Below are 23,823 nucleotides of genomic sequence, written 5' to 3' on the forward strand. Positions count from 1 at the left end.
GCCTGTTGCAGAGGCTGCTCCGCTCCGTTTTATGAGCCTCTGCACTTTAGACATTTTCGCTAATTCATTCGTTCGTCCGCTCGCTAAAATCCACACGGGAATTCATAACGTATAAAGAAAACCCACGCAAATGTCAGAAAAAAATCAGTCGCATCCGGCGGTGGAAAACAGTGACGCCGACCACACGCACATGCAAAGAAATGAATCCACACATCACACCGTTAGGAACCAGCTGGGAGAGAAATGTTGGCATTTTACGTTTCTGCAAAACAAGGATATGTTGAAATGTCAAGTCCTCACGTTTCGTGGCGCGGGATAAAATGAGCAAAAACACTGTGTTAGGAGGCAGCTAGGGCACAATCAACAGGACTTTGCTGCTGCAGACGGGGGTTCGAGTCCCATCTTTCTTTTTACCTAACGTTGGCTAAGTTTCGTAACCTTTTTCCTAACCTTAACCACGGCCTTTTCCTAACATTAACCAAGTAGTTTGGTGGGCGAATTGAAGCTGAGATAGCAAACAAAATTGGATAAAGTAGCTAACGAGCTCATGTTACTAATGCTGACACACCACCGGCTCCACCACGCTGGCTTTAAGTCTAAATGTTGAAATGCAAAATTATTTTTGGTTCAGAAACGGTGACATTTCCAAGCTAGCGAGTATTTTTTTCCGAATGAAATACCGTATTTCACCAATTAATCACCCGGGCGTTAAATACGCAAAATCAACTTGGACCCCGGGCGTTTAAAAGAACCAGGCGGCTATTCGCTGCAGGCCTTTATTTATTTTTACCCACCTGCACCAGCCCATTATCGTGATGACAGTTACTGTCCAACATATTTACAGTTGGGCAATTTAAGATTACGGTACACCCTTTTGTTCTAACGTTAGCTAGCGCTCTTATTTTGACAGAAAACGGAAGTGCCGCACAGTTATTGTGTGGCTAACTGTTTACTTCTGCAAAAATAAGGTGAATAGCTTTATTTTGGGTTACCTCATTATGATGCAAATAATCGCCTCGGCGGTTATTTGGGTGGGCATTTAATACGCAAAATGGGTGCAGACCCCAGGCATTTATAAGAACCCGGTGGCTATTTGTGGCCGGGCGATTAATTGGTGAAATACATAGTAATTAACTTTTTTTTAATTGTAAATACACTTTTCTTTCAAAAACTATAAGCAATAAACAAGTCGAGAAACCACAGAGGAGATAATGTCCGTCAACCGCTTCAATGCTAAGCGAGCTGAAGCTAAGCTGGCTGATACTCACGATTCTTGGATTGCTCTCACTGCAGCTTAAATCTTGTTCCAAATAATGTCAACAAGTGAGGACATCCAGGCTACATCCGAAGACAAAGCAGTCAGCGCCGGCTTTGGACCGCGGTCGAGGCAGTAACTCAGTACCGCGGTGTGTTTTCCCGTCTCTTCTGGCGAGGCGGTAAAGCCAGGAACTTAAGCGCCAGGGATGTTTCTAACGAGGTACCGAGGTGATAGGATAGGAAGCGTTCGTGCGAATGAGACGAGACATCTGGCGTTTGGAGCCGCAAATAGAAACGCTTTCATGAATGGGATATAAGTCAAGTCGCCGTAATGTTTCCCCAGTTAGCAACACCGAGGAGCAGAACTTTAACTCGCACAAAAATGTCATGGATTATTTACTTGACGTAGTTTCAGAGAAGATGATCATTCTCAGGAGAACAAACCTAACATTCGAGCTGTTGGAGGAGCAAACTTATGCCAGGGACGCTGCTGGTTCTGATTTCCAGAATGGTTTGGAAACTCGGGAAAATCCGGGCATGGAAACAGGATGGGTAACCCTCGAGCAAGGCACTGCTCCGCCGGTCGCTGCAGAGGTGCTCGTGCTGAACGTGTGGAGCTGAGCCGTGTGCCTGTGAAGCTGCGGGGGCCTCGCTGCGTTTTTCTTTGAAAAATGCCACAGCATATTTCTTGAGACACCATCCATTTGTGATGCGGAGAGTCTCGCTCTTGCCCACAATAACAAGAATACCTGCTGTTCCTCCCAGACGCTGACCCCGGCTGGGAGTTTTCTGGGCCCTTTTTCACACTGAGAGGCTGACCTGGACCCGCGTGGTGCTGGTCCGGGTTCATCGAGTTCCCACTGGCTTCGTTTCACTTTGACAAACATCCTATTTTACTGCAACGGTCACGGAACAATTTGACTCCACTTATTTTAACAGCTGAAGCCGTGTGGAAACCTGCACCGAGAGACGAGTGAGGTGTAGTTTAGCGCGTATGACGGCTTAGACCAAAGACCCAAAATGTCACAAATCCAGTCACCTAACAGCCAGTGTGTGTGTGTGTGTGTGTGTGTGCATATGTGCATGAACGTCCATACTGTCCTGCCGCAGTGTCTTTGAGCAAAGACATGGAAACACCCTAACCTTCTCATTTATTGTAAATCACTCGTATTTTCAGAATAGAAGCCCCACCTCATGTTATTTCACAGGAGGCTGACAAGTCATCTTTTCAAGAAAAACATCACCTCATCCTCTGCCCAGTGAATCACATCCTCCTCCCCACCTCTTCCTCAGCTGCTTACTACAAATGTTTTCAGAAAACAAAGGTCACTGTGGCTCTAACCCTTGCACTTTTACTTACTGTTGCTGGCTTGTAATTTTGGTCAATTGAACATTAGACTCGTGTTAGGACTTTTGAGATCTGGCTGAGTGAGTCAGTTCACACATTTTGTAAATACGACTGGGCCTATCCTCCATACACCAGCGAGAAACAGGTAGAAGATGCTCATGCATTTTTATCAGCATAAACAGTTGCCATAAGTGCAATTTAAATAAAAATGTCTGCATCTCCATGAACTTTAAGTCATATTTTCATTCTTCCCTACACAGGCCTGTACACTACAAATGGACTAAAGCGTATGTTGTGTTTATTTTAAGGTAGTGATGATGTTCTTATTAAGCTATGTGCCAGAGTTAGTCTACATAACATGAGGTCACCACCAGGAGGCGACATAGAGCCTCCTAAATAACGTCAAATGAACAGCGGCCAATGGGACTTTTCTAGATAATCAGCTCTCTAAGTGATTAAATTGATTAACAAGATCCATATTTCTGTGAGCTAGATGAATAAAATCTGGGACTGTTTAGGAGAAAAAATGATTTTTTTTCTCCTCAGGTTGTGCAGCTAAAAACACATAGACTCAATGCGAGTGGAAATCTTCTGAAACGGACATCATTTTCCAACCGTGGATTTCATCTCAGCTTATAATTCTGTCTTCATGATAATTTTTTGGGCTTTGGAACAGTGACAGTAACCGTCCAGATACTGCTTAATATTTGGAATCAAATGTAATGATCATGTTATAGCATTTTGCCCCATTGACCGCCATGTCTTCCACTCTGTTTCGCAAGTGCTCAGTGCTGCCCCCAATGGACAAAATGCCGCACTGCACTCTCTCAAGGCTTTGAATGTCCTGTGTATGATGGACAAACTGGCCACAAAGGGAATTGAACCTGTGACCTCTGAGTGAAGAGAAAGTCAGTCTGAACTCTCAGTTGCGGGGTCACCAACACGCCGGTCACCTTGTCACATCAAAGGCCGCTCAAACCAGGAAAAAAGCACCAATAGAATCATTCAAAAATGATCAAAACCATTACAATCATATCGGAGGAGCCGTTTGTGGACTTGGGGGGGGAAATGTGCTGTGTTGCTTTACCACAACAAAACAGGAAGAGGGCGCTGTTCTTCCAGAGCAAACAGACCTGGGGGGTCTATTATTGTTACATTATATTGTTACATTGATGTGTAACATGTTGCACAAAACACACGGCTTTGAAGTTTAGTCCTCTGAATCGTGTGCAGTGAGTTGGTAGATTATGAGCTATGGCAGATTAGAATAACCTGCCAAGTTATAAAAGCAGTTATAAAGCAATCAGTTTAATATAATGGTGAAATTGTGTGTGTGTGTGTGTGTGTGTGTGTGTGTGTGTGTGTGTGTGTGTATGGGAGTGTGTGTGTTGGAGGGACAGTCGTAATCGAGAACACCTCCAGGGAGCCGAATGAAAAGCAGTAAAAAGAAGAAGTGAGTTTTTTTGGTCAGCGGCCAAATCCGAAACATCTGCTGGCTCTTCCCCCAGTGTGTGAGTGTGTGTATATCTATCTCTGTGTGTGTGTGTGTGTGTGTGTGTGTGTGTGACAGCCACCCTCTCAGTCAGTTGGACAGTGAGTCAGCAGACCCAAACCACACAACTCTTCAGTATGCACCTGCTCCCATTTAAACCACTGAGAGATAGCTGTGTGCATGTGTGTGTGTGTGTGTGTGTGTGTGTGTGTGTGTGCACACGCACATGTAGGAGGGACAGACAGCTGATTTCTTTCCAACCGCTTTGTGAATTGCACAAGCACACACATGCAAGTACAAATGTTTGCATGCAAACAGCCACACACACACACACACACACACACACACACAGACTGAAGGAATGAGGCTGTGTCTATACAGTTAATATACTTGAACATAAAAAGTTGTCAGATGTAAACTTGTTTCATCGATTTTATTGTTTCAGACCTGCGTCATTTTCACAAAATTATCTAGAATTTAAAGAATAAATTTATATATATTTTGTAATTAATACCATTTTTTTTTTTTTTTTGCCTTTTGTTGTTGCTCGCTGTATTTCCATTTGCGTCTCGCTGCTCCAGCCACCCGGCCATGTGACGACGAGTTTAATTAGTAACCTTGTGAACGGTAACGTTTGCCTTGTTTTCGTTTTCTTCTTCAGTCTCATGATGGAAAACCAAAAGTTGTGTTTGAGTTCGAGAGCTGCTGTAGACGAGCAGCACAGATCAAACTCACAGCTCCGGACCGATCACACTGCACCTCCTGCTCTGTAACGGCACAGAGATCACTGCAACGCTCCTTTTCTTCTAACTCAGTGGCATCGGTGAGCCGCGGCTGACATCGCTTGGCGGGTTGACCTTTGAGGTCTTGTAGGTCCAGAAGGAGCCGTCTGATTGGCTCAGAGTTTGGAGACACACTCCCTGGAAAAGGCAGCTCCGGTTTGTTGTTCTAACCAGGCAGAACAACTTTGCTTTATTGGTTTACCTGACGATAAAACGATAAAACCCACCTTTTTTCCTGGGCTTTCCACACTTTGTAAGGTGCTGATTTTATGTTTTAATGTTTATATATACACACATATTTTTGCATTATCTTAGCTGTGTATTTTAAATTTATTTGATGTTTGATGTATTTTATATTTGCTATTATGCTATTTTTACTCATTTATTTATTTTACTGTACAGCACTTTGGCCCCTGTGGTTCTTTAAAGTACTTTATAAATAAAGTTGGATTGGATTGGATAAAAAGGAATGAAAACTCTGAATTTAGTTTGCTCTCGACATCAAGTGGTGGGGATGAAGTCTTTGCACCTGTAATGTCTGCTTGCCAACAGGCTACAGGTTCATGCATCAGACGTGGCTGACAGTCTGAGGTGTGTACATGGGAGAAAGAAACCTGTCCTCTCCTGTCAATAATGCACATCTAAAATCATTTGATGGAGTTTTTGTCATGATCATTTTTTTCCGATCACATCTATCATGGAGCAAAGTTCAGTCAGGACCACTCCAGCGAAAGAAAACTTTATTGCCACGCTGCCTCGTGGTTGTACGCCTCCATCAACCGGTCAAGTTGCACATTTGTCACTAGATCGACACGTATTATTTCAACGCCATATCAGCGCAACTATGGAGCCGGGGGAGTGGGGTGATAGTCCGAGAAAAAACTGAATTTCCGAGATTAAAGTCATGAAGTTATGAGAAGAAACTCACAACTTTACAAGAAACAAACCTGAAATTCTGAGAGAAATCTGATCAATTCTTTTTCTGAGAAAACACAGAACAGCTGCTCCACCAGTACATATTGTAATAAAACATTTTTTGAAAGCAGCACTGATAGTTTTGCTCTAATTTTTTGTTTGTATTGATTGTATAATACAGAAACAAAAAACGCATCATTGTCAGTTACAACATAAATGGCTGTGCTGTGCTTGAGGCAATATTTAATTAATTAATAATTTAGGATAAATATCCAGGTAGTGATTATGGCTACCTGAAATGTAATACTAACTGTAAACACACATACACACATGCACATGTGCACAAAATAAACACACACAGCTACACTTGTCTTTCCCCTATTCCTAAAAGCAGACGTAATTGTTGGATGGATAGTTTCACTGTAAAATGTAAAAATAAGCAAAAAAGACACTGTAGTAGACTTCAGTAAGTTAATGTACACACACACACACACACACACACACACACACACACACACATATGCTCCCAGTGGTAAAGAGCCATAGAGAGTCAGAGAGAGACACAGAGAGAGAGACCTACTTCCTGACTATGATTAATTTGTGTTACTAAGCAACTCTGTGGTAACACAGGTCTGCAGCCACACAGAGCTCGGAGCTGCTTTATAATATGCCTACTCAACATAAATTAACCACAATCTCATATTCCTGGCAACAATCAAAACATACGTCTGTGCCCATACTGTACACCGTGCTACACTTAAAACAAACAAACAAACAAAAAAACAAACAAACAAATACTCTTCTGCTTTGGGGCAAAAGACATTTTTCTCATTTTTCATTTTTTTTGTGACTGGCAGCGTGTAACTGGCGAGGTTTCCATGCAAGTCCATTAATGTGAATTATGATGAATCAGATTAGAAAAAGTGAATCAAAGGGTCACTTGTTGCTGGTCTTGTTCTGCTAACAGACGCCGGCTTCACAGTGGAGCTTTTTACAGAGAGGAGATGCATTATTATTATTATTATTATTATTATTATAATACACGTCTATCCCGAGCCTTTGGTTTTCACAGCGAAATATTCAAAGTCAACCTCAAACAACTTTTCACGTGAAACTGTGAATCTGGAAACATGGTCCAAGCACACAGCTTTTCCTCTGTTGTAAATAAGAGACCATGATTTTTTTTTTTTTTTTTTAATTATTTTTCTATTTTATTTTGCTCTGTTTTACTGTTTTCATTCAGAAAATCAAAAGGATAAAGCCCTTAAAACTCCACAAATGACATTATGATTTTACTGTACAAAACCCCACTGTACAATCAAGCCTATTTAGCCACAATAACTTCAACACAAACCCTGCAGCATCCTGGCAGGGGTGTGAGCCTGGTTAGTCCACCAACCTGCCATTTTAACACCAAAAAAACTACAAAGAACAGCCCAACGATTAGCCGTGGCCGCGTCATACGTTCATTCTGCAAAAGCTTGTTATGCTATTAGGCTGTATTATCCGGCTGCAGGCCTGTGGACTGTGCTGTCACAGCGCTGCAGAATTACAGCCGCCGTCAGCTCCAGCTAACCAAATTAGCACTTGTTATGCAACCTGCCTGGACTTGGCTCCCAGGTCTGCCGCTTCACTTCGGCACAGCTCGTCGCTTACAGAGCAAGCTGCTTTAAAGCTGACGGTTCATACGCTTGTTTCATTAGTTTTAACAAGATTATAATCCCCTAAACACATTAAAATTTCATTATCAGCATTGCATAATCTCTAATCCACCAAAACACCTGTGTGCCAAAGCTAAACAAAGGAAATGTATCTTCACAATAAAATGTAATGTTGCACTCCTGCACTTGTTTTCGCTTGATCACCGGAACAAACAGCTGGAAATTTTGCTACTTCCCAACTTTTTCTCAAAACATTGAACTTGAATGTGGCCAAAATGTTCCCTGAATGACTTCACGGCATGGTGAAAAATTGATATTATAACAACTTTATAAACTGTTTTGGACTAAAATCACAAAGACATTTAAGTCCTGATTTCACAAAATGATGCACGGTGCAGGCCGTCACACCAAAATCTATTCATCGTCGGACAGTTTCAGGCTGTTTTGGTGTATTATTAGCATACTCCACGCTGCTGAGAAGAACACAACCTTAGAATGGTGGATCTATACATTTTTCTCAATGTTTTCCATCAAAAGGTTGCAAGGTCAAAGCTCCTGAGGCTTGCAGCTTGGAAGAGGGTTCAGAGGCGAAAGCACCCTGCAAAGTAAATGCAAATAAAGGCTAAACTTGGAAGATGTCAAAGCTGTGGTTACGTGTAACGATGATTTTGTGAGGCTGTGTTTGGGGAGGTTGAAAATGAGATGCTAAAATCCAAGAGCTGAAAAGAGGAAACTGCTTTTTGGTGAAGATCAACTGTGGCACAGTGTGCAATCACAGACAGAGATGAACGGTATGTTTTTCTCTCAGTTACTAGCTGAATGAACTCCTGCTAGAATTATCTTTTAATTATTAGCTCTGCCAAGGAGGGGAAACCTCCGGCAGGCAGGTTATCTGATCACCCCTGTTCGTCCATCAGGATGCATTTCTACTAAATCTGAGGGGACGTTTGGTCATCATGGGCCGGTGAAGACGTGATCACCTTTTGCTCAAGGGAGCGCGGCTCGAACAGGGCCTCAGCTTCCACACACACAAACCATCCACACACAAACCATCGGGGTGGTCGAGGGTCAAAAGTGGCACTGACCAACTTTCCTCGCTGACTGGCTGAAAGGGGCGTGGACTGTCACAACAACATGACCAAAAAGGGGCGTGACTTTGCTCAAACAGATCTGTAACGTCAAGCTATGATCTCAGCAGAGGTCTGCGCTCTCAAAGTGCCTTCTTGCCTGTGATTGCGGCTTCTCGTTCCCATTGTTTTTTTGTGACTAAGGGTGCTTTCAGACCTGTCCCGTTTGGAGCAGTTATTCCGAAACGGGGAGCGTTTCCCCCTAAAGATCGGTTCGTTTGGACATATGTGAACACAGCAATCGCGCTCGGATGCGGGACAAAACGAGCGGGCCGAGATCGCCTAGAAGAGGTGGTCTCGGCTCGCTTCCATTCGAGCCCTGGAGCGGTTCGTCTGCAGTGAGAACAGAATCGACACAGCAACCGACACAACTCACTCATAACTGTGGATCAACCAGCGTCAGAGCCCATCTTCGTCGGCGATTCCTTGTCGCGGCACGTCTTCTTCTCAGTAGATGCAGTATGATATTATTTTCCCTGTGCAGTCTTGATTCCTGGTAGAACTGGATGTTTTCCTCCGTTACAGATCACTGGTACATTCAGTAGCGGTTTTAGGCATGGGCGAAGCGGGCATTTTTTTCATGTCATGCAAAAAAAAAATTATCAGCGCCGCTCACTTGTCAGATCCGGCAGAACTGACCCGCCTGATGCCGACCGGTGCCGTGGCCGGGGGCTTTTTATTCAAACAAGATTTTGTCCATATAAAAAGTATGTAGGAGTAGCAACACGAAAGGGCGCAAGGCAGTAATTTCGCCGAGGGCGGCAACATGGGCAGAACCGCCACTGGGTACATTAACCACAGAAACACACAGAGACAAACTAGCCACACACGCTGAAGATGCTCCATGGTTTTTGTTTTTCCCGGGGTAAGAACGGAAGAGGAAACTTCTTCTTTCGGGGTCATTTCTGACCAATGAGAGAACAGTTTTTTCGCGCATGGCATTTGTTTACAGCTTTGAACCGCTACAGACGGCTGCCCTGTGAACACAAACGCCCCAAACGAGAAACGAAACAACTGTATCGATTTAGCCCCTGAATCGGAACAAAGCAAACGGGCCACAGGTCTGAAAGCACCCTAACACACAGTCAGAGATGTCCCGTATGAAACTTCACTCCAGCGGTCCCGGGACAGCGCGGCCTCAGTTGCATGGATTGTTTTGAGCTCAGGAACTCAACCCCCCTGGCAAAGAGAAGGTCTGGTTCCTCTAATGGAAACGGGGGTAAGGGTTCCTGTGTTCCCAGGACGGCAGACTGATAGGTGCAGTCTATCTCCATGTAGACTGATATGCACGGTGCTCTATATTGGGTCCTGTTGTCTCTGTAATGTGAGACTGTCACCTGTCAATATATCTGCACCGGCCTCACCGGGACACATCCCCTGCGCGTCTCATCAAACAGTTGCTGAAGAATCTGAAGGGTGTGTGTGTGTCTCTGTGTGTGTGTGTGCCCATCTCCTGAGCTGTACCGACCTCTTATAACCACATCACCTTTTCAAGTATGCAAGAAGTGAAGTCGGTGTGTTTGGAAGTGTGTGAGCTCCTTCGACCCTCTGACTGGCTCTGAAGAACCAAACAACGCCAGTGAGATCAAATAAAACCAGCGCCTCCTGTTCCCCTCAAAGGGACGGCAAACCCGCTTATAATCTGGGATTTTATTTTACAGTCTGATTCTTGAGCACTACATCTTCATCATCCACAAAGATTTGAGTTCCTGAAAGTCACTAATAATTAAAATAGAGCTTCAAAGGGTGAATTTTCGAGCGGGCGTTCCCCTGAAGTAAAGTTATTGTCTCGGCTCTGGTAAGGAGACACAATACGATAGCAAATGTTCTCATTATTCACACTGTAGCTAGGAAAATTCACAGCGGTCATGGTAGTGAGACACTATGCAGCTTTGACAAGACTGTTGTGTGTGTGTGTGTGTGTGTGTGTGTGTGTGGCTGTGTGTGCGTGGCAATGGTTAATCAGCGCTTAGTCTCAGGAGGATCAGGCGTGCAAGACGACTGTCTGTGCTACGTGACAAAAAGCCAGGTGGCAACTTCACTGAATGTGTGTGTGTGTGTGTGTGTGTGTATATGTGTGTGTGTGTGGCTGATAAGTTGGTGGCAGTGAGAGGAGCCAGACACAGCATAAACAAACACAGATGGACAGACAAGCGTGCGCGCACACACACACACGCTCACACACACACGCTCACACACACCTCCTACAAATACCAGTAAACTCACAGAAAGAACTGCAGAGCTGATCTTTGAGACAAAAAGGAGGACGACTGCACTTTCCCCTTTTGAATTTTGAAAATGAACACACAAAAAAACCCAAATTTACAAATCAAACTACCGTCAGCCCAGTTGTCCTTTCCTGTCGATTTGTCTGTGACACGAGAAAAATACCTACATGCACATTATGGTGAAACATAATGATGTTATAATATTAATATAATCTGTTATTAGATATTACAACAGCCCTGCAGGACATAAAGCCTCATTACAAAGAGAGTTGAGTGGCACTGATGTGCAGAGATGTGGAAAAAAGTGATGAGTCATCCTTCACCATATTCTGGACAGGAGAACAGGCCTGAGTGCTGGACCCCTGCAGGGAGGGGGTCCGCTGCCTCTGTGCTGCTGCTGCTCCTCTTAGAGGGAAGGAAGACTCACTGCTAATCAATACAAACTTCTTCTGATTGATCACCTTCATCCTGTGATGAGGCATTTGCATCCTGATGGATGGGGGCGTGGCCTCTTCCACGATGACCACGCCCATCCATCCACAGGGCGCAAGGGCTCACTGGATGGTTTGATGAGGATGAGGATGATGTAAACGCTGATGCTGTGGCCTTCACACTCACACACGGGACATTTTGGACTCTCGACTCTCGACCACCACCATCATCATCATCATCATCATCAAAACACCAAATGAGGGAAAATCTTCTGGAAGAATGGAGCTCTGTTCCTTTGGAGAATCTTTGAAGCTCAAAACCTCACTAAGACACTTTATACTTTATAATATTCTGAGAAAAAAAAACTCAGAATTCCCTAGAGTGAGGTTGTAAAGTTACAACCCTCAAATTTATGAGAAAAAAAAAATCATTTTTCTTAGTTTTCCTTTCTTTTCATTTTTTTTTGGGCAAAGGCTCCATGTGTTGATTTAGCGAAGTTGGAGCAGATCACCTCATCAAATTCTACTCTGACATGGGATTCAGGAACAAGGAGATCCTGCTGATTTTAGCCCAGAAACATAATACTGTTTTCTTCTGAATCGGTCCAAGTCACAGCAACGTCTCTTCAGAATCCAGATGCTGAGGAGAAGATTGGGATTCTGGGCTCAAACCAGCAGGATTTCCTTCTAACTGGATCCCACAGAAGAAGAAAAACTAGTTTGCCAAGGCTTTTTCCACATTCATTTGTGACTTTATTATCTCAGAATTTTTTTCTCATGAATTTATGACTTCAGATCCGAAAATTCTGAGTTTCTTTCTCAGAATATTACCCCCAGCTCCATCATTTTTCACCCCACCTCCAAAGGCTCTAATATGCCGTTGTAAGTTCCAGAGCCTCCAAACTGGACTGACATGCAGAAATGCAGAGAGCGGATGCCTTCCACGTCTGCTGGTCAGCATGCCTCTGCAATGTCACCAACACCAATCAGGTATTCTGATTCAAAGCGCTGACGAAATGCATGGAAATCTGAGCATCGTGACTGCTTTCACTACATCCGGCAGAGCAGGAATTTGCTGACAGTGGCTTTGAAAATGAATGTACATGCCCTCCTCTTTAGCGTGGATTTACTCGCCGAGGATAAGACCTTGTAGGAAGAGTGCTATAGGAGGACTGCACGGTCGAACTTCAGCCCTTCCTCCTCCTCCTCCTCCTCCTCTTCCTGCCATTGTCATTGGTCAGGGCATTATCCAAGCTCTCACGTGGTTTGGTGAATTCAAGCCACTAAGGATCCCTCACTGGGCAAGTTGCCAATCTCATGTTAAGATCTTGGTGTTAAGTACATTCCTGCAGTCTCAATGTGGCTCCATAAGGTAGTTTTGGCATTGAAATAGCATTGAAATAGCATGAAATAGCATTGTATAGACAGTTCACCCCCTGCTATGATTCAACCATCTCGACCAGATAAAAGACAGGAATAACAAAACCACAGTGGAAGCAGATGTGGGACGATCTTATTCAAGTTGCCAAATAAACAAAAAAAAGAAAAAGACAAAAAGTAAAATGTTAACATGCACAATGTTTTTACTGTGTTACTTTAGTGTCCCGCTATCCAAACTGCACAAAAACACCCTCAACCGCCTTAGAAAACTAATAAAACAAGACACCTAACAGACTAAATTTACGCCTCCATTTTCTTCCTCTCGTCTCTCCCTCTCTCCTTTGCTTGGTTAAATTAGCTCCCAGAGAAGGGGGATAAACACAGCGCCTGGCAACCCGGCGTGTGTGTGTTGCAATCCTTTTCAAAGTTCACTTTGGGGTGCAGAGAAGAGCAAATAAGCTTTAAAGAGCCAAAAAAAAATCACGAGTCCTGTCCTAAAAGATAACATATCCAGAGCGGTGGGACGGCACCTGTCACGTAGGCAAACTTACAGGTCGGCCCTCCTGATACTAACATACCTGCGAATAAAGGGACATTCCGTAACCTACACTGCAAACACATGCTTCAATAGTGGCGATAAGCATGAAGCAGGAGGTATGTTATTTTTCTCTGTTTAAATGTGTGTAAGTGACTGTGCTGTAAAGGCAGAGCCGTGGTCTTGCAGCTCACCCCTGGCAGAGTACTATGCTGCCTTCAGGTGCAAAAGCAAGGATCAGACATTTGACTTGCAAACATTAAGAACCTGACAGAGCAGAAAACACACCATGGAAAGTGGAGACTGGGGAGGCACACACTGAAACATAACTGTATGTTCAGTGCTGTTGTTATTGAGCTTTCTTATGCCTGATCTCAAATTGTGTTATTTGCACCAGGATACGTGTTAATAAATTCATACACAGTGGGAGCAGTTTTTGCTGCGTGGACTCTTCCTGCGCGCACGTTTGCTTTGACAAATTACTTAAGACATCGGTTACATTCCTTATTCTGCAACCGCTGCACAGAGGGCCACTTCATTTTTAAAATAAAAGCCCCTGGGAGTAAGCTGTGTAAGGCACAAGGCCTGAACACAGATGGCGAGACCGACCACAGCCTCCAAGTTTAAAAAAAAAAAAAAAAAAAGACATAAAAAGCTGAAGTCTTTACAGAAAACCTTAAATATAACAACAGTTGCCAAATAAGCGCTCCTGGTAAAATCCGATTTGTGATTGTTTTAAAGTGCAAAACCACTTTGTGACTGAGCGACGACCTCCGTACTGGAAACGGGAAAGTTACGAGGAGAACCTGAAGGCATCGCTACATGCGCCTCCCGTGACGTCACTGTCAAGGGCTGATTGAGAATCTAAAACCGGACGTCAACGAATTTGGCCTTCAAAATAAAAGTAATAAATAACATAACACGCCACTTTTTAATCAGTGTTATTGCTGCGCATAAAACTCAGTAAAATATATTTTAGCATACACATTGGAATCATTTGGCCACTTATGAGAAACTATTTTCAAGCTAAATATGTTACTATTTATGTTATATTAACGTCCATAAACGTCTCTGATAAGAGAGAAAACAGGCAAAAAAAAAAAAAAAAATCACTTCAACACAAACAGAACAAGAAACTACAACTAAATTATTATTAAAAACAGGGAAATGTAAACAATACTAGCCTTCGTTTTTTTTTTTTTCAGAATAAAATAACACCTTTCAGACAGTAAATTTAAGGTAGAGGAGTAGGATTTAATGACTGTCACACTTTCCTCTTGACAGATTATCTTCACTTTCACTTTAGTGTTTGCATTAAACTAACACACGTTTCTTGACGGCGATTTTTCTTATTTTATTCTATTATCATTATTATTTAAAGCAACCAAAGGAAGTGCTGGTGTTTGATTCTGATTCTAACTTGACTCTCCGGGGATGAGAGTTGGTTTGAGGAAGTCCAAATGACAGCAGCCGGGAATAGCTCCGGTGTAGTTCACTCCTAATAAACTACCATATGTTTACATGAATCATTAGAAACACACACACACACCGTAAACACCGGCCAAAAATCAAAGTTTGTCCGTGAAATTCTGTTTTCAGCAAAATAACAAAACACAAAGCTGGTATTGACCGTGTCGCCTGCCCACCACTGTTGTCTTGTATGTTTCAGGAAGGGCTTTAATACTTGAAGTTAAACAGCAAAGTCCCACCTGCAGCAGCGCATTTCTGAGACAGCACTGTGTTTGGTGACGCTGTGCGCACCGCGGCGTGGGGGCTTTTACTTTTTCCACGCAACACCGACACAGGACAGCGCATGAAGCAAAATGTCAAGGAATATATCCGGCAAGAGTGGCATTTCCTATCCATGTACCTCTGTTGGAAATAACAGAAATCCTACAGAGACGCTTCAGCCAAGGATCCTGAATGAGCATAATCCGTGATAAATCATGATCATTCATCAAATAGGATAAAAACACCGAGGAGACTTGGGAAAAATAAGCCGCACGACGGATAGGCTACCAGTCACTAATATTAGTGCGCGACGATCGGCTCAAGTGGCCCTATTATGAATTTCAAAATAATATACATCTAGAGAAATAATATCAGCGTCTAGGGATATTACAGCGACTTCACAACAAGGTATAACGTGACCACAAAGTGCGACCCGCTCGGTGGAAAGTGACTGCCGGGCACCGCGGACTCACGACCGGGTTATTATGGGGTATTTTGGGGGTCAGGAGAGTAACGGGAAACTTACCTGAGAGTTGAAGCGCCATAGGTGGTGAAAGTGTCGGTGTTGGTCCGGTCAGGAGCCGCCATGTTCCTGTGGCTCAGAGGCTCCTCGGTTGTTTATCTTTACCAGCAGACCTCCCTCCTGCACTCATCTCATTACCGCTGCAGAGCTCTCTCTCTCTCTCTCTCTCTCTCTCTCTCTCTCTCTCTCTCTCTCTCTCTCTCTCTCTCTCTCTCTCTCTCTCACACACACACACACACACACACACACACACACACACACACACACACACAGTGACATTGCATTGCCCCGGGCAGGCACCACTACAATCTCAGATGTTAGGCTTTTCTTTTCTTTTTTTTTGTGACTGTTCTAACAGGGTAAACAAAACAAAACAAAAACAATGAAACAACAACGCTCGAGGTCTATAAATATCCGACAGTTGTGGATGTGGTTTTTAAATCGGCGCACCGGTGCAAATGGTGAAATCATCCGTCTGTAAATCGGTGAAAATAAAGCCGGTAGAAATAAAGCTGGTTGAAAATCACTATGCAGTCAGTGTCCACTTCATCAGCTCTACCTGTTCAGGTGAGCAGCTCGACCATAAATTCTACCTTTTAACAAAGCTGATAATGTTCAGTTTGTGTTGTCATTGTGGAGAATGTGTAAGCTTAATTCTGTGTTTATTACTGAGGTTGTAGTTTGCAGAGGTCTGCTACTGGACTAAATTATACTGAGAGGTGTTTCTATTTTTTTGTCATCCCCTATTTAAATACATGAGGGGGGACAGAATAGTGGAAACAGCTGTCAGTAAAGTGCAGTCCAGTCCAACAGCAGCACTAACTATGAGCTCAATGCCAAACATAGAAGTGAATGAACACCTCTATTACTGTGACAACAAGACAAGCTGAGCATTATAGGCAGCAGGAGAGGAAACTTTATGGCAGAGCAGTTGGATTAGACTGGATTAGATTAGATTGTGCAGGTGGGGCTGACAAAGTGGACACTGAGTGTAATATTCTCACAGCCAGAAAAATAATGGTTCTAAAATGGTTCTTTAAAAGACTGTGTGGCTTGAGAACCATAAAGAACCACTGAATGGTTCCTCACCTGGGGAGAGGAAAAAAGGCTCTGCATGATACCAGGAACTGTAGGCCCTATAGCACATTGTTGTTGTTGTTGTTGTTGTTGTTTTTGGCATGAGGCTGTGGTGGTAAAAATCTTGGAAGAACCATTTCTGGTCCCTTAAAGAACTTTTTTGTTGGGGCTTTGAAGCACCTTTGGATTTTTTTCCAGAGCCATTTAAGAACAAAAAAAAAAAAAAAAAAACCCACCAAAAACGGTTCTTTAAAGAACTGTGCTGTGAAAGTTTCTGTCCCAACCTGAATTGGTTCTGACAGAAACTTTCAGAATTTCCGGTTCAAATTGTCCAAAAGTGTTCCAATTTTATATTCACATATTATGAACATGAACCAAAACTATAACTCATACAATGTACCATAATCATCCAAAACAGACCACATTTCCATTGATAAGCAGGTAACAACAGCACAATGATGGGCATCATTCTTTTCCAACAATCTTTAGCATTATTTATTTTTTAACAATCGTTCAAAAAATGTTTAATTTGAACTAGGAACATCTTATTTGGGTCTTACTTCAATGTGTTTAGGTTAAACAAATGACTGTCATTATAATTCCTGGCCTATACTGTCACCTAGTGGCGCGCTAACAGTAATACTTTGTGTGTACTTTGAAAATGCTTCATAATGGAAGATCAGTGGCACAACTGCTTTGCAGCAGGGCCAAAACATGGGCAACATAAATAAATAAATACATAAATGAAATAAAACTGAAATAAGGTGGAAGCAGAGGAATGACCACTAATGCTGCATTCAAGGATATTATGATTAATACATGACGACTGAAGAAAAAAATCACCATCTGTCACTAATGACATTAGATCGATGCCAGTAATTATGATTAGGATTACAAAACCATTCAGATTCCCACCAAAACAGAGCATACCTGCAACAGGAAAGACATCTGTACTTAAATATCTGGGCATATGACACGCAAAGACACTACACCTCAAAGTGACACCATAGAAATGATCCCTCTCCCACAAGTGCAATAAGTAGATGAAAATAATAAAGATATTTACAACAGAATAAAAATTAAATTCAACCAATCCATAAACTAGAATGCTATACTACATTGAAAAGAAAACTATTAGCCTCACATTTAACCCAAAATATGCCATGCAAAGGCAAATGCTATCTAAACATACACTGTGCTATCATAAACTCAAAGCGACTGGTCATCATATCAAGAAATGGTTAGAAAGAAGAGAAAGAGTTTGTGTCCAAGGCAGATCACAAGTTAAGACAGAAATGTATTTGATCCAAAGCTTAATGAACTTCACAAATGACAAATGAGGCCACTTGCACCCATTCTTTGAGACGAGAGTCCTACAGTACATCTAGCAAGGGAGTTTTCTGCCAATCACATAGATATTCAAGGACAAGATATTCAAGGACACCCTCAAAATTTGGAGAGGAACACGTTGGACAGTCTTTTTTAAAGTTACCACATATTATTGGTGACAAGGTGAGCTTGTTTTTGATCTTGTTGTTTTGTTTGTTTTGTTGTGAGCTCGTAGGCTAGATTTAATGAAAGAACTCTTCCACTCTTTCCACCCCGCCCCATGGAGAAGAGGCAGTTCTCTCACAGGACTGTTCAGAGAAGGGATACTCACTGTTAGACAAGGTAGGTCGGATTATTGTTTTTGCATTCAAATCAGTACCTCTTTGGACATGCATTCAAAATTTATACAGATCATAAACCACTAGTGAGTCTGTTCGGTGAGACCAGCTGCATCCCACCACTAGTTACAGCCGGAATACAGTGCTGAGTTCTAACACTTTCAGCCTACCAGCATAATATAGTGTAGAGGGGTGTGGGGGAAGTTATGAATAATGCAAACACTGATGCCCTGAGTCGACTTGCTTTATCTGAGACACCTGATATTACATATTTGTCTCAAGAGACTATGTCTTCATTGGAAAGGCTGTTAGAAACACAGTGGCCATAGGGCGCACTGGTTGCCTGATAGAGTGCTGGGTTTGAATCTGAGCCCCTCACTCCCCCCTGCCTTTCCTGTCTCTCTACTGTCACTATCAAATAAAGAAGAAATGCCAAAAATATCTTAAAAAAAAAAAAAAAAAAAAAAACAGTGGAAAGAGAGGGCCCCAGTCCTGTCCAAAGTCAAGACTTTCCTTCCATAAGCTCGGCCCAGTGTCATAGAGGCAGAGGAACTGATACCTTATGCTAAACCTACGACAGAAGTGATCCTGCAGCATGACAACACCTTCTGACACTTTAGGGTCGTCATACCTCCCCCAACAGATCACAAATTGTGGAGGAAATACATGAGAATCATCCAGGTGTGTCTAGGGTGAAGAGCATTACACGATCCTATGTCTGGTGGCCAAGAATGATTCAGGATCTGGAGAACAAGTTAACATCATTCGTGGAGTGTAAGACCAATTGGAACATGACACCACCAGCTCCTTTCCACCCAGCCCCAAATGGTTTGACTGAACCTCTCTCACTTCACCTCTTAGACTACAACTGCATGCAGACCAGCAGAGATGCTGACGGGACGGGGTCCCAAGTCAAGACTGGACCAGATGCCTGGACATTAAGGCAAAACTGGAGAGAAAGCAGGAAAAGAAAAGCAGGGACATGATCACCATGCATGAGAGAGACAGTTAAAACCTGATGACAATGTCCATGTGAGAAACTTCAGCAGTAACCGGCAATGGAGCAGTCTCCTGTGCTGCTGATCTGACTGATGGTCATGTTCTGTCCACAGACCACAACACAAAGAGAAAAAGTAGAGAAGGTTCTTTCAAACCTTGAAACCTGAGTAGAGAGAGTCTGACTGGACATTGTTACTGGGAGGTGGAGTGGAGGGGTGGAGTTTCCATAGCAGTCACATACAAGAATATTAGCAGAACCGGTGATGTAAGTGCATTTGGATGTAATGACAAGTCTTGGACATTAGATTGTCGTTACAATCAGTTCATACATAACAGCATCCAAACTCCCACATCAGTCCCTGAGTCTTCCAGAGTAGGAGTGTACCTTGATCACAGAGCAGGTATTCTGTCCTTCTACAACGTCTCTGAAACCATGACTCTCCTCCACAGAGTCCAGACCACATTCACTCAACCTCTCCGTGCTGGAATTATGTTTTATTGTTCTGGAGCCTTGGCTGAGTTTCATCAGCTCAAATAGACAGGAGTTATTAAAGCAGCAAAATGTAAGTTTCTGTTTTTTTTAAAAAAATATTTTTGCCTCAGTTGCTGCAGCTTGAGGTCTTCACTTGAGGTGTTTCTGTACTGCACTTCCTCCAGTCAAAAAGTATGGGCAGGACTGTAACCTGAGAGTTCAGAGGACATTTATTCATATGAAAACATCAACTGTTGTCTACACACTTCACTTCACTTCACTTCACTTCACTTTATTGTCAGACTAATCTGAAATTTGTCTTGCACTTTGGTAGCTCCATTTACAAACATTTAACATGACATTATACATTTAACATGACATTATACAAAACAGAGCATCGCATAATTACATAATTATAATTACATGACATTATACAAAAAGAACATCACATAATAACCAAAGATAATATTCATAGCCCTTCAATGTGCATTTGATCGGGAATTAAGCTCTGTGTTTAATTTTAGGATTAACTGATGCACAAAAGACACTTCTAATATCTGTTGCGTAATTGTGTTGTCCCTATAATATTTTCTGCTTTTCTGTCCCTTAATGGACTCAGCACCAGAGGTTTCCCCTTTATTATAGCTGAGTAGTTCATATTTTGTATTTTGTTCTGCTGGCACTTTGAAAATTTTAATGTTTCAATTCCAGTTTAGTAAATGTTGTTGACGTTATATCCAAGGGGAAGAAAGAAAATGTTTCATTATGCTGGATTTCAATCAAAATATCATTGAGTTTGAATTGTCTTTGTACATAGTAGTTTTATATACTGCTGTATCTATGTATTGTAATTTTTCATAAGGTACAAAACAATGACACTTAATGAAACTATGAATAATGAAATCACTATTATTATAATCAATTTAAAGAATGATCATGTTCAGAGGTTTTCCCTTCATTATAGCTAAGTAATCCATATTTTTATTTCATTCATTTAATCCCATTTTGTAAATGCTCTCGATATGATATCTAAGAGAAAAAAAAGAGAACTTCAGTATATATTTCATTGAATTTTTGAGTTTTATAAACAATTGTTCCAAGTGCTACTTTTTCTGTGGATGTTTTGTCATTTTTTTATTGGTGTAAAATCAATAAACAACACTGAACTAAACTACCTTTGTTAAGAAATCAGTATGAAAAATTAAATAATTATTATTATAATCAATAAAAACAGTGTTTGTGTTTTCCCTCCACACAACTTTTTTTTCTGACTGGACAGATTTTGTCGACTGAAATTTAACACAACAACTCCCTCTAGTGGAGGCTGTGGTTCACCTGATTCTGTTCTTGCTGGGTGTGATGAAGTGTTTGAGAGGTGCTGGAGCTAAATCATGAATAATCTTATAGAGCACAGCCACCTGGTGTTTCTGCAGTAAATACTGAGACACAGCGGGCTCTGATCTCACTGAGATGTGGTTTTCTCAGGGCAGGTTTGTTTGGGCTGGCACAGATTTGTTCTGCAGATTTTTCAGTTTAATTGAGATATTTTCACAGTAGACCAAATATTCGGACACTGAAAACAGAGAAGACATGAAAGTTAATATTGGAATGCTTTCTCTCACTGAACTCATTACAGAAAGAGACAAAGTCTGTGTGTGTTCACCAGTCAGTCTGCCGGTGTCTGCTTCACACACACAGAGCAGACAGGGAGACAGGTTCAACTGTGTATTGTGAGCAAAAAGGATTAAATCCCAGGGAGCTCACGGTTCTCCAGTTTAAAGATTCCATATTGATTTGTCATAATCTTCACCTCATGTTGTAAACCAGAGCTGAACACACTCTGCCTCTTCAAAACCACTCCTTTTCCTGGAATAAAGCAGAGCCTGAAAACCCCTCCCTCTTCTCGTTTCATAGAAAGTAAAACTGTCAGACGTTCACTGTCACTGACAAGTGAAATGGCGCAGAGAGGAATTCAACCGGGCTCAGAAAAATTCTGCTGTTTGATCTGTCTGGATCTACTGAAGGATCCGGTGACTATTCCCTGTGGACACAGCTACTGCATGAGCTGCATTAAAAGCTTCTGGGATGAAGAGGAGAAGAGGGAAATCCACAGCTGCCCCCAGTGCAGACAAACCTTCACACCAAGACCTGTCCTGGTGAAAAACACCATGTTTGCAGAGTTACTGGAGGAAATGAAGAAGATGGGACTCCAAGCTGCTCCTCCTGATCTCTGCTATGCTGGACCTGGAGATGTGGCCTGTGATGTCTGCACTGGGAGAAAGCTGAAAGCCCTCAAGTCCTGTCTGGTGTGTCCAGCCTCTTACTGTGAGCAGCACCTCCAGCCTCACTACGATGCAGCTCCATTAAAGAAACACAAGCTGGTGGAAGCCACTGTGCAGCTTCAGGAGAACATCTGCTCTCGTCACGATGAGGTGATGAAGATTTTCTGCCGCACTGATCAGCAGTGTATCTGTTATCTCTGCTCCATGGATGAACATAAAGGCCACCACACAGTCTCAGCTGCAGCAGAAAGGACCGAGAGGCAGAAAGAGCTCGGGCTGAGTCAACAAAAAATCCAGCAGAGAATCCGGGACACAGAGAAAGACGTGAAGGTGCTTCAGCAGGAGGTGGAGGCCATCAATCGCTCTGCTGATAAAGCAGTGGAGGACAGTGAGAAGATCTTCACTGAGCTGATCACTTTGATTGACAAAAGAAGGTCTGATGTGAAGCAGCAGATCAGATCCCAGCAGAGAGAGGAAGTGAGTCGGGCTGAAGAAGTTCAGGAGAAGCTGAAGCAGGAGATCGTTGAGCTGAGGAGGAAAGATGCTGAACTGGAGCAGCTCTCACACACAGAGGATCACATCCATTTTCTACACAACTACCCCTCGCTGTCATGTCTCAGTGAATCTACACACTCACCCAGCAACAACATCCGTCCTCTGAGCTACTTTGAGGATGTGACTGCAGCTGTGTCAGAGCTGAGAGACAAACTACAGGACCTTCTTAGTGAGGAATGGTCCAAGATCTCACTGACAGTGACTGGAGTGGATGTTCTACTGTCACAACCAACGCCCAAGACCAGAGCTGAATTCTTACAATATTCATGTCAAATCACACTGGATCCAAACACAGCAAACACACGGCTGTCATTATCTGAGGGGAACAGAAAAGTGACACGAATGGAAGAAGATCAGTCATATCCTCCTCACCAAGAAAGATTCACTGGAAGGCCTCAGGTCCTGAGTAGAGAGAGTCTGACTGGACGTTGTTACTGGGAGGTGGAGAGGAGGGGGTTATGTGTTTCAATAGCAGTCGCATACAAGGATATTAGCAGAAATGGTGATGAGAGTCAATTTGGATTCAATGACAAGTCTTGGACATTAGATTGTTATGACAAGAAGTTCAGACATAACAGCATCAAAACTCCCACATCAGTCCGTGTGTCCTACAGAGTAGGAGTGTACCTGGATCACACAGCAGGTATTCTGTCCTTCTACAACGTCTCTGAAACCATGACTCTCCTCCACAGAGTCCAGACCACATTCACTCAGCCTCTTCATGCTGGAATTGGGTTTTACTGGCCCTATGGAGCCTCGGCTGAGTTTAGTCAGCTCAAGTAGACAGGAGTTATTAAAGCAGCAAAATGTAAGTTTCTGTTTTTAAAAAAATATTTTTGCCTCAGTTGCTGCAGCTTCAGGTCTTCACTTGAGGTGTTTCTGCACTCCCACCTGTCAATCAAACAGTGTGCTCTTTCCCAGCAAAGAGCAGCCAGACACTGAGAGTTCAGAGGACATTTATTCATATGAAAACATCAACTGTTGTCTTCACACTTCTAATATTTGTTGCATAATTGTGTTGTTCCTGTAATATTTTCTGTTTTTCTGTTCCTTAATGGACTCAGCACCAGAGGTTTCCCCTTTATTATAGCTGAGTAGTTCATATTTTGTGTTTTGTTCTGCTGGCACTTTGTACATTTTAATGTTTCAATTCCAATTTAGTAAATGTTGTTGATATTATATGCAAGGGGACGAAGAAAATGTTTCATTATGGTGTATTTGAATGTAAATATCCTCGAGTTTGAGTTGTTATGTACAAAGTTGCTTTAAATGCCTCTTTATCAATGTATTGTAATTTTTTGTAAGGTACAAAATCAATAAACAACACCAAACTAAATTACTTGTACAACAAATGAAATTAT

General features: G+C 42.5%; 2 protein-coding genes across 2 annotated transcripts in view; one reads left to right on the plus strand and one right to left on the minus strand.

Moving 5' to 3' along the window:
- The window catches only part of LOC115375708 (nuclear receptor coactivator 2-like), a 78,125-nt gene extending 62,601 nt beyond the window's left edge, over positions 1–15,524 (minus strand). Inside the window, exon 1 of the mRNA XM_030075232.1 lies at positions 15,414–15,524. The gene's annotated coding sequence lies outside the window, so the exon portion shown is untranslated. The remainder of the gene's footprint in view (positions 1–15,413) is intronic.
- A 6,056-nt stretch (positions 15,525–21,580) lies between these two features.
- Positions 21,581–23,245, plus strand: LOC115375026 (tripartite motif-containing protein 16-like). The gene has a single exon (XM_030074270.1). The coding sequence runs from the start codon at positions 21,581–21,583 to the stop codon at positions 23,243–23,245; it is 1,665 nt and encodes a 554-aa protein (XP_029930130.1).
- Positions 23,246–23,823: the final 578 nt, after the last annotated feature.

Source organism: Myripristis murdjan, chromosome 17 (assembly GCF_902150065.1).
Source record: "Myripristis murdjan chromosome 17, fMyrMur1.1, whole genome shotgun sequence".
Taxonomy (NCBI): domain Eukaryota; kingdom Metazoa; phylum Chordata; class Actinopteri; order Holocentriformes; family Holocentridae; genus Myripristis; species Myripristis murdjan.

Excerpts from the sequence above, each read along its gene's own strand:
- LOC115375026 (XM_030074270.1), top strand. The coding sequence starts at position 21,581 with ATGGCGCAGAGAGGAATTCAACCGGGCTCAGAAAAATTCTGCTGTTTG.